The 12,608-nt window shown below is 33.2% G+C and overlaps 1 protein-coding gene across 6 annotated transcripts in view; it reads right to left on the bottom strand.

Annotated features, from left to right (window-relative positions):
• LOC130442005 (leucine zipper putative tumor suppressor 2 homolog) overlaps positions 1-12,608 on the bottom strand; it is a 301,746-nt gene that overhangs the window by 49,968 nt on the left and 239,170 nt on the right. For 5 of the 6 annotated variants that reach the window (XM_056775950.1, XM_056775949.1, XM_056775952.1 and 2 more), the window contains one exon: positions 728-869. In XM_056775950.1, coding sequence (XP_056631928.1) covers positions 728-869 — 142 coding nt within the window. Of the gene's footprint in view, positions 1-727; positions 870-10,329; positions 10,366-12,608 lie in introns of those variants that run through there. The other variant, XM_056775955.1, reaches the window with a different exon arrangement.

The raw sequence follows: 12,608 nt of genomic DNA, 5'->3' as shown, positions 1-12,608 counted from the left end.
CACATTACAGAGCTATGTTCCAGCAAACCATTTTCTTTTCTTATATTTTCAACTCTTAATTTCATCTGTAACAAGTACCAAGTGCGTACAATGTGCGAACATTGCCTCAAAAAAATGAAATCATATCAACCACCAAAAAATCGTTAATACGACAACTATGCAGACAATTACTCTTTTAACGGGACCATAACGGAACCATTTCTAAAATAAACCATATAAATCCAGAGATTTTGATTTATGAATTAACACAAATCAACAATAAACATTGATACTTCAATTCGAATTTTTTTATATAGTGATAATGTAGCTGACTAATGTTATGTTTATTTTGTTACAATTGAGCCCTATCAATCGTATTAATAAAAAATTAATCGAGTACATTCCAGTAAATTGATATTGTTGTATAATTAACTGTTTAATTAATTATTCTAGATCGATTTATAATAGAATATGTGATACCCCTTTTTTATAATGTTCTGCATTCATTTTCTCATGATAATCTTGAGTTAATATTTCGTATTGGTTAATTTGCGAAAGAACAATTCTTGTGAAAACCCACTTACTTTTCCATTGCCTAATAGTGATTTTTCTATTTTTATTGGTATTTCAAACTTGAACAAACAATAAAATAAGTTTTTGATAAAGGGTAAACGTCTAATTGGATTGGTCTATAAAATCTCGTCCCATCACTGTTTAGATTCAAATTATTTATATTCTAAAAACTTACTTCCGTACAAGGTTAGTCTCGATCCAGGCCTGGTGAGTATTGGTGTTGATCCGTATCGTTCTCCGGTCATTCCAAACCTTGACGAACCAGTCATCGTCATAGTTGACGGTTTAAAGGCGATGGGTCGAATTACAACCTTTCCCTGTAACAATACACGACATTTGATATTTTCATGAATGCCGATTCTAATAAACATGTTATTGAAAATGTGAGGTAAAACAATAATAAAATAATTTCTTTAGCTTTTTACATAGACATGTAATAAAATTTTCGAACTGCAAAATATGTTGCATACCAGAAAACGCGTCTATTCAGATATTATGGATTACATAAATTAACGGGATTTTATATAACATGTCTCATTTTTAATAGAAGCAGTAATTTTGTGCACACTGTTTGGAGAAACAGTTTATCTTTGAAAATCATATTCAGTTCATATGAAACCGTTTCAATTATATTGATGAATATATCATAGAAATATATGCTTCCGCATCTAAGTTCATCACATAATCTATTAACATACAGAATGTACACTTGATATTGTTAAAAGTACATGATACATAACAACTGATATCACATTTTTGATTTTATTAATGAAATGCTTTAAACCTTTTGTATTGTCTTGCAGACGATACGAAAAGCAGCTCAATTCATGAGGTATCTATGAACGATGGTAGAGTCAACTAATTATCGTGGACTACAGCTGCAAGAATCAGAAACTCCAATTCGAATTAAACAATACTTCTAATGATTAATATGAATTTATATTGACCCAAGACGTAAGATAAAATAGTTCTGGCTACCAAGATTTTCACCTCCGATTTCAATCATCCTGCATCGATTTTAATGAAATTTTGACAGCATGTAGGGAATACCTCAAAAAGTGAAATCTGCACTACGCCCATATGTGCTTTTTCCATAGTGATCTGCTCCACCCCAACTAGATGGTGAAAATTTTTATGTTTAAAATAACCGCGGAAATTGATAGAGGTCCAAATTTTCAGCAGGAAATGTTCCTAGCATAAAATTTTTATTGAAAAAAAAAACACGTCTTTAATCGATTTTCGATGAATAACTCAAATAATTTTAATTTTATCATAAAAAGTGTATGAAACAAAAAAGTTTTTAAAAAACAAAGAGACTGATTTTTTAAAATATGTCTTAAATATAAACCGAATTATCATTTATTTAAGATTGAATATTTTTGTCGAAGAAAATTTTTTAAAATTCAACGTCGAGTAACGGAAAAACAGTAAATTCGAGGTAATTGGATATAACCTCTTTCAAAGTACTTAAACAGGTTCAAAATGAATGTTCTCTAGCATAAAAACCAAGAGAGTTATGTCCGAATTAAAAACGATTTATAGTTTTTAGTAGGAAGAAACCTCAATAGTACCCAAATTGCAATAAAATTGTAAATCAATGATTATTTATTTTATTCACGTACTAATAATGATTGTTTGAAATATTTCGAATGCATAATTCCGAAAAAAAAAATATGTTAAAAGTCGAACAATCATTTTGGAAGTTTTTAAAAATTTCTTTTCAAAATTTCTGAAAAACTATAGGATATACATACATAAAAACTGATAAAAAAAGTTAGTACCATTACGTATGACTGATACCATATTCGAACCCTTTAAACTTTGCCGTTTGAAAAATAGAGAGCTAAAGAAATATAAAACGTAGATTAAAAAATTTCCTATAAATCTATGTTTTGAGCGACTATTTCTATAGAATTATTAATCTTGAGAAAAAAGAGAGGTGGACGAATTGAAAAAAAAATTTAAGCGCAGCAGCTTGGTATGTGTCACTTTAATGATCAGTTTTAAACTACAGGTGATGTTTGAATGTTTTGAGAACACTGTGTATATTTTTTTTGGAATTCGCTTATTATAGGAACAATATTGTTAAAATAATGTCAAATTACATTTATGAGGGTTGTCGGAAAAGTTTCCGACCTCAACGTGAAGATGTCAACTCGTATCAAAATTAGTTGGGAATGTATTTGCGCATACTTTGGGAGATTCTCATCATGATTTCAGTAATTTCAGAAGGAAGCTTATTTTGCTAGTCGTTGTGAAGATAGTGAAAATAGAAAAAAACATTGTATGAAAAAAAGACTAATATTCAGGAATTACACTTCGAATTGGTTGACCATCCACCGTATTCATAACATCCGGCCGCCAATGACTTTTTCTTGTTTCCTAACCTTGAAGTTTCACTTACAGCGAAGAGATTTTCTTCAGAGGAGGACGATATCATATACAAATTGCCTATTTTTAGAAGAAAGATAGGAAATATCATTTGAAAGTACTAAAAAGGTTAGAACATCACTAGAAAATGTGTAGAGACCTAAACGGAAGCTGTGTTGACCAATGTCTTGTTTTTTATATTGAAAACTTTTCAGACAACCCTCGTATTAGTTTCAAAACCTATGTTGTATACCTAACTATTGATTTAAACGAATATAATTATATGATTAACATAACTAAATTCAATGAACATAATTTCAAACCTAAAGTTCAGAGTGCCTATTTATGTTTAACTCACCCTGTAAGTTCGTCTACTTTTGTTTAGTCAACGTAATTTCTATTGAACCTAATGAGCTTTGCGATCTTAGCACATGTTGACCAATTATAACTTCTAGAAGGCAATAAATTGATCAGAAAAGGTCAGTTAGTTTTATTTATTGGTCTTGAACATTTAATTTTTAAATAAGGTTTGAAGTTTTTCTAGGTAATCGAAACATTTTATCGTTCACAAAAAAAATAAAGAGCATTCGAGTTAGACTTTTTGCGACTGGATCTACGATTATAATCCTCAAACGAAGAAACAGTCAAAACAGTGGATTGAAAAATCTGCTCTGCAGATAAGGCCCAAAACAAAAAGTTTATGCATGCATAAACAAAATTGTCCAAAAAGTCTTCGGTGTATGGTTAAGGTTGAAAGATTTTGAACACCTATGGCACCATTAATTACGTAGATAATTATCTAAGTTAATTGTTAGATTTGCTACAGGGTTTATTTAATGATTTGTTCTTATTGCTGGTAATATTAGCTCTACATTTAGATAAATCCATCTAGCGGAATAATAAGAAAACAATTTAAATTATTGCAGGTAGGTCAATGTAAGAACGTTCCTTCCAAAATAAGTTTTTAATTACCGCTTGGGCGTACCAACCTAATAGACGTTTAACGACAAAATCTCAGCGTTTACATATTTCTTAAGATATCTCGCGATAGAAAAAGATATTGACTTGCGGTTTTCGCTATTATAACGTTGATTCAGTTTAGTTTTGATAGACCTACTTAAGCTTTTATGCTTCTATTTACATTTGTCAAGAGAAATCATCAAATCTAAAATATATAAAACAACGCTCTCGAGCATTTAAATTGGTATTCAAATTGTTTAGAATTTATACAGGGTGTTTCTAAGTTCGTGGAATGTGATTGCTCATATTAAATTAACAATCCATCCATTCTACTTAGTTTTAGTCACCACATTTTAATGATGATATCTTGGAAAGGAGTGGGTCGAGAACATAAACTCATCTTAGTTTCATACGAGCAATCACGCCATGAATTTTGTAGCATAAATTTAGAAACACCCCGTATCAAAACGGGACTTACAGGCATCTTTCATAACATGGTCTAACATGGTCTCCACTCTCCCCTACCTTTTATTTTAAGAGAGAGACTAAACCTTGTGAAATGAAAAACATACAAATTTGGTGAAGAATTCGATTATCGCATATGAAATGCCACTTACTTGAGTAAATTTTATGAATTTTCCCTTTTTAACTTATATATTTTCAAACATATCCTCTAGTGTTGGATTTAAAATGCTGAAATTAATTTCCACGTGTTTTTGGGACCACTTTTGTTATATTTTTTTACCTGAATCTCTCATATAATCCATCCCTGACGTCCTTAATTGTTCACATGGTGTGTCAAAAATGACACAAAATGATACAAGAAGTATATTAGAAAGTACATTTATTTCGGTTACGTATTTCATGCAAAAATAAAATACATGAAAATAGGAGGAAAACTAGAACAGAGATCAAACCAACTGAAAACTAATAAATACAATTTTGAAACAGTATCGACCTTTAACTATATAGGAATAACGTTGGGACAAACAACCAGAGAGCGGATAAAGGATAGGATACAAAAAGGCTATCAGCCTATGGAAGGAACAAAAGCATATTAAAAAACAAAAACATAACCAAACAAAACAAAATAAAGATGTACAAAATCTTAATAAGACCAGTAATCACATATGCAATGGAAGCAACAGTAATAAACAAAAGAGAAGAAGAAGAACTTAAAAGAACCGAAAGAAAGATCATGAGAATTATAACAGGTCCAAACATAACACAGGAAGAAAAAAGAAGAGCAAAGAGAAACGAAGAAATAGAGAGAGAACTGGGGAAGGAAAATATAGTGAGATACATAAAAGCACAAAGGCTCAACTGGACCAAGAAAATAATGAGAAGAAAACCAATTGAAATGATCAAAAGAATAACGCAATGGATCCCATTGTGACCAAGGAGAAGAGGCAGGTCGAGAAAAACTTGGAAAAACGGCATAGAGGAGGACATAAGAGAACTCAATATAGAAAACTGGAAAGCAAAATGCCGGAACCGAAAAGTATAGAAAATACTAACAAAAGCAGCCAAAACAAACCATCAACTATAAAGAAAATAAAAATAGAAAACGAGGAGTAATCCACATAAAAAAGGAATTAAAGCGCCAAAAGCTGTAGCCATAATCCACATAGGATTGGAAGGCTTGATGATGATGATGATGTATTTCATGCAAATTTTCTGAACAGAATTTTAATAAAACAAAAAAATAATATTATATTAATGAAAAATAGTGCAGAATAAAATGATTATCAGAATTTGGAATCTAGAAAAAACCCACCTTAGAGTGAAATCGAAAATGTATTTATATTCGGTGTGTTCTATAGTGAGAAGTTAACAGCCCTGTGCGTGAAAGCAATAAGGCGTTAATGGTATTAATTGGAGTTTGATCCATTCCTCTTGAGCCGCAAACTTGAATTTCTGGTGAGAGATTCGTTGGATAGTGTTTAGGTAGGATAAAGGGAAATTTTTTCATTGGAGGAAGGTTTGTTGGAGTTTACCCTGATGTAGGAGTGGTACTTCTGCAGGGCTGAGGTTGTGGAGGTTGTGCTTGCTGTCCTGGCTAGTAAGGAAGAAAACTGAACGACAACTGGCCAGAAGAAAATGAAAAGAGAGCTCTGGTGTAAGTGAAAACGGCTCTTCTCGGTTTGGGAATATATTTTTATATTTTAGTATGTTTTTGTTTTTTTTTTATTTTTAATTTGATGGAGGGCGGGCGGATACAGCTGCGGCTTCATTATTTCCTATCGTCGGCCATTTGGCTGTTGAACCGGTTCACAAGGTTACAGGAAACCGCAGGAAACCTGCAACACCGACGATCGACGAAGTGAGTGGGAGTCTTATGAATATGGGAGAGTTGTCTAGAAAGTTAAGGTAAATTTCAGGGAGGTCTTTGTACGCTATTGCTAGTAGCCGCAGGGGTGGAAAGGGGAATTCCCTCTTGGGCTTTGAGCTGTATATTGTCGAAACAGTAGGTAAGAAGGTTTTCTTTGGCAGCGGAGTTGCTCGATTCGATGGTACGAAAAACATAGTGGGCTTGGAGGTTATTAAGACGGCTTGGAATGATGCTTAACGGTGTTACTGGGGATGAATCTACACTTATATTGGTAACACCTGAGCATAGACTACTCGCAGGTCAGGAGTTTTTTAATGAGATAGTCGGGTAAAGAACTGTAGACTTTTGCCCTATATTCGATTATGAGGAGGATGTATGTTTTGTACATATGAAGTTAGGTGAGGGGGTGAGTTCGTCCGAATTATTCTCTGAGCACCTTGATGAGACAGACACGCCTCCGTACTCTGTTTAGAGTATCATTCAGATCGGCCGTCTAACTGAGAGTGTGAGTGAATTGGTGACTTGAGTCTTTTGGTATGACGATAAGTCACTCTAGCCAGTACCATTTTGTCAAATAGGCCGGCCGCTCTGCTACACAATCGGCGCTGATGACGTAGTATCTGTTTGGAACGGATCTTCAGCGGTAAAAAAATAAATCCAGAATTCTAAACTTTGTAAGTTTGTTAATTCTAATCCTATCGACACCATTATTCTTGTAAAATTAAGTAATATTTATTTTCGTTAGAAAAGAATATACTTTTTTTAAATTTTCCAAGCCCATTGTACATACACCAGAACACGCACTGTATCTCTAGGATCACTTTGTCGCTCAACTTTTACTAATAACGAGTTAGAACTAACAAATTCAACATCTAAGCACAGCGCTTTGTTCACTACAGTTAACGAGAATGAGCAATCGTAATCGTAAAAGTTCAATTCCGAGATATAAAGATGAATGGTTGATCTCTCAGAACAACTGCGTGTTTCGGAAATAGTTTTTACTAAAAATGAGAACTCCTTTATTTAGATGCATTCTGTCCACGGTATATAGTCTAAGACAGTGTTCCGCAAAATTTTTGTGTCTAAGGTATACCTAGGAAATGATAAATGTTTAAAGGTACACCACAAACAAAAAAATATTTTTAAGTAATATTAATTTATTATTAATCAACAAACGTAAAGTTTAAATTGTAAGTAAGGTATTTAATGCGAAACATGAGCTTGTTTAATCGAGCACAGTAAAATTCCCAGTAATAGTTGAAAAGTTGTTTTTATCTCTTTGTCGATTGTTCTGAGACGTTCCCATTTTTGATTTTTATTGTGGTAAGAGTCGAAAATACTAATTCACATAAATAGGTCGTTGCAAATGACGAAAGTATTGCTTAGAAAACAAAGGATATTCATTTTTCATACATAGCCAAAAATGTTCTAAGTCTGTTTCTGAAAGCCTCAATTTCAATGTGCGATCCGTTTTCATTTTCATCAGTTCTTCCTGCTCATTTATTGGTAAGTTTCCAAAAAGAATGCCTTGGGAGAATGGATTTCGAACCCAATCTATAGGTTACAGATGAATCTTAGGAAAATGGAAATTCATTTTCTCTGCAAGAAGTTTCAAGTGGTTGACAATCAAATCATGAATTTTTTTTCCGTATCAGCTGCCATAACATTCGGAAACATTTCATTATTACCATTGGTAACGAGATTCATCCATAGTTTCAATTTAGAGCAAAAGATTTCAATTCCATTCAACTATGTTGAAATATCAGAATTTCTGCCTTGCATTTTTTTATTGAGTTCATTTAAGTAAACAAATATATCCGCCAAATATCAAGCTTTGCAAGCCAAAAATATCCTCCCTTTTTAAACAGATACGCATAATCTGAACCTTGGGACTGCAAAAACGACTGACATCAATTCGGGAAAGTGATTTCCCGCGAAAAAGCCATCGTATTTATGTATGAAACAAAAGTTCAGCGGTCGTGACTTGACTTGTAATTTACGATTTTGAAAATTTCTTCAAGAACGCACGGTAGTTCCTCTGGCAGAGGCATTTCAAATTATGTTCATTAAAATATTCGTCCGTTACTTTAAATTTTTCGTCACCAGTTGTATGGTTAGGAAGTAGCAAACAAAATAGATATCAATGGACTCATTCAATTTATAGCGGAAAACTCCACTTACTCTTAATTTTTCAATCAACTTTGATTTAATATCGTTGTGAATATCGATGTGAAATAGTTTCTGCCGATATAGATATTTTTTCATTTTCTTTAGCAGCTTCTTACTAATCATTATCTTGACAATTTCCGCAGACAAGTAAAACTAAAGTGTCAGCAAGAGAGTGTGGCTTTTTTGCTTCAACTAACATGTTAGCGATTACGTAGCTTCCTTTTTCTGCTTTGTATGAAGTTTTGAAAGCCGAACTCACGAGATTTACCTGCTTCTTTCAAACATTGACAATACGTTTCGTCTTTTTGGGGTACTGATGGGAGTTTAGTGGTTAAATGACAAATTAGTTTATTGGTCACCGTCGAATTATTACGAGGATATATTGAACCAAACAAAATTTGAATGTCAAAATATTTTAATTATCAACATATTCTCCTCTCGATTGGATACGATGATATTCTGACGGAGACAAATCTGAGGAATAAGAGGGGTGTGTTCTAGTAATTCAAACCCTTAATCATGAATTTTTTGTATGGCAACATGAGATTTGTGTGTAGGGACGTTGTCCTGTGAAAACAAAAAATCTTTAGATGGCTTTCCGTGTCTTTTCTCTTTAATTTTTTTCCGTAGAGTGGTCAGTAATGTCGAATAGTAATCGCCAGCTATTGTTATACCCTTATCCAAAAAAGTCTCATCCACAATTCAGTTTAAGAAGTCATTTTCAAATTGACCACAAATCGAACGCGATGCTTTTACCCTTGCACGTTTTTGGTCAATATTCAAACATTTGGGGATCCATTTTGCAGCAATTTTTCTCATTTCCAAATTGACGTGAACTATATGATGAACGCATTCGTATGAAAGATTCAGAGCTTCAGATATCCGTTTTAGCCCAATTCGACGGTTTGATAAAATCATGTCATGAACTGCATCGATATTTTCGGGGACAAATACAGAAACGGGCCTTCCCGATCGGTCATCATCTTCAATGGAAAATTTACCTCTTTTGAAGCTTGCAGTCCAATTTTTCACGGTCACATATGAAGGACATTGATGAAGGGTATTAAGAATATCTTCGTAAATCTGCTTACCTAACCCTTTTAAATACAGGTACTTGATAATTGCTCCATACTCCAATTTTTCGATTTTCCCTATTTTGGGTGGACATGTTTTTTCTTTTAATTTATTGCGTAACTCTGGTTTACTTTTTTTTCGTCAATCTTTACATTGACACTTCTAATAAGTTGTTGTTCGTTGCTATGGTAACGCAATATTTTGTTTATGCATGGAACTACTCTAGGCTAACTAGATATCAATACATCCTCGTACCTAGAGTTTCTCCGCACACAAGACATTTTGGGGTAGGACAAGATTCGTCTCCGCAAAACAGTAACTTATGTAGCTTTCGTCATATTTTCGATGAATAATTTTGGGCTTCTTTTTCGTTTTCATCACTTCCACCGGTAAAACTTGCACTTAATGAATTTATCCATTTGTTATGATATTTATTTTACGCTTATTATAATAAGCAGCTAAACACAAGCGTGTGGCGACTTTAAACGGAGCACACGTGATGACCCGATGGGAGTACGGGTAGCGGCGGCGGGAGGCGTCAAACGGGACCACGCAATAATATGAATGAAACAAAAACCTCTCGTTTGTTCGCTCGCGTGAATATATAAATAAGTAATGGTAAGAAAGGCTTAGGTACCTACATAAGATACTAAGTATTTTTCTTACCCTTACTTATAAGTTTATACTTATTTTTGCGAAGCATTCCAATTAACGACCAAGATACATCAGTATGGCGCGGTACACACTTTGCGGAACACTGGTTTAAGATTCAATATTATATATTGTAAATGTTGTTCTTAAATGCAATAAGCCCGATAATAGAAAAAGTCAGTGTTGTTTTGTTTGAGGTGAGTAACATTGGAACTACTTACATTAAAACAAATACTTACGACGTTGAAGTAACACACTAGTATGTTTGTTATATCTACAACTAATATAAATAATTGATAACGTTTGTGGAACTCGTAAATGTGTCATAATTATATACATTGATTGTGATAATTCAAGAACCTTGAGTAAAATGATAATCCGTATTTCAAATGGATTACAAAATCGACAATAATATTTCACATAAAGTCACGAAATTGACGAATACTTGTCAAATCAAAGCTTTAATTTAATGTAAATTATAATACTGAATCGATATGCATATGAGACAGTACTGGGACTAGTGTTCTGAAAATTTGCACACATGCCGCCCTCCGCAAAAAAAAATTATATTTCTAAGTTTAAGTAAGTCAGGTCCAATATTTTTGGGATTTGGACAAACAACACTTACAGCTTTCAAAATATGTGAAAACCTTGACAAAAACTTATATAGGGTGTTCAGAAAATGTTCCCGAATTTCGATATCTAAAAACTTCGAAAACTTAGTTTTTTCAAATGGCAACCCCCATTTGTCTCTTTGCTATTGGATTCAACGGTTTTTGTAGAAACTTGAAAAAACTGAAATTTTCATAGTTTTTAATTGTCGATGGCGAACAACCAATTATAAACGTTAACGGATCAAAAATGAAAATACTTAAAAATATTCAAAAACACTACACTACTAAATTAAATTAAAGTAAAGTAAATTGAAACCCCCTTAATTTCAAGCGTAGAATCCAAGAGAAAAATGGGGTTTGCCATTTGAAAAAATTAAGTTTTTGAATTTTTAAATAGCAAAATTCGGCACCATTTTCTGAACACCCTATATACATTTTTGTTAAGCTGTTCACAGATTTTGAAAGTTGTAAGTGTTATTCGTCGAAATCCCGAAAATATTATAACTGACTCACTTAAACTTAGAAATATAATTTTTTTAGTGGAGGGCTGCATGTGTCCAAAAATTCCGAAAATGTGAAATAATTAAAAAATGGTGGACATTAAGCATACGACGACTCATATAAAGTTATATTGAAATTTTGCATAGATTCCAAAAATTTTATAAAAACCATAGCATTACGTTTAAAATAACGAAGTTTGGGTCTACTTCTGGTATAACCGGAAGTTTCAGAAGAGTAAAATTATTTTAGTTAAGACGAGCATTTCGGAAAACCCCAGGCAAGCAAATTTTCAGAACACTAGTCGCAGAACTTTTCCATATACATATCGATTCAGCTCGTCGTGAAGGACCCTGTTCATTGCATATAATTAAATTAAATGGTACATATTTTGAAACAAAAATTAGCAACTAATATCAAATAGTTTTAAACACGGAAATAAAGAAAATTATAAAAAGCGAGAGTAGCAACAATAAAGGGATAAGAAATAGCAACCGAAATTTTACGAGTTTTATTTCAGATGTTGATGATTGTAGTACCAAAACATTTGTATAGTCGAAAATCGAGTAAATTTGTACATAGAGAGAAGTTCGTTAGGCCCCGGTTACCTTAGAGCACGACGTTTTTCAATTCCAAATATTTCAATTGTGATCGTTTTACTATATAATGCGAAATCATCAGATCCTTTTGTGACGCCTCCGTTGTAGCGTTCTTTACGATAATGATGGTGTGCTTCAAGGTAACTTGACCTAACCTAATTAGGTCTAGGTTACTAGGTATCTACCTAGGTTATGTTACTAGGTACCTACCATCATTATCATAACTACTACGGCGGCGTCACATAATGATATGATGACGTCGCATTCTATCGCAAAACGATCGAAAAGATCGCAGTTAAAACTTTTGAATTCGAAAGAATTCGTGCTATATTGTGAATTGGTTGTGGACATTATTCATGTGGGGGGAGTGATTTTGGTGGGTTTAGGATGGTACAGTACTGTGCATTGCAATAGAATCAAAAAGCGAAAGAAAGGAAAAAGGAAAGAAAGGACTTACAAACAAACAGCTCTTCGCAGAATGCGGGTAGGCAGGTAAAGTTGCGGCTGAATATTCCGTATCGTCGGCCATTTGGCTAGTGATTAGGCTACAGGAAAACCACATAAACTAAAAACACTAAAACTGAATACAAAAATTGAATAAATTAAAATGCGAAAAACATCTTAAAATAATTATTACATGCATTGATCGCAACACTGTGAACCGCCACTGTCAACCGTCCATGCATCGATTGCAACACTGTGAACCGCCACTGTCAACCGTGCATCCCCGAAGTAAATCAATTTTGCAGTTGAAATTATTTAATACATTTTATAGTTCGTCAAGTAAAA

This window comes from Diorhabda sublineata, chromosome 3 (genome assembly GCF_026230105.1).
Source record: "Diorhabda sublineata isolate icDioSubl1.1 chromosome 3, icDioSubl1.1, whole genome shotgun sequence".
Lineage (NCBI taxonomy): Eukaryota > Metazoa > Arthropoda > Insecta > Coleoptera > Chrysomelidae > Diorhabda > Diorhabda sublineata.
The sequence above is the reverse complement of the archived record's forward strand: the minus strand, read 5'-3'. Positions and strand labels throughout refer to the sequence as shown.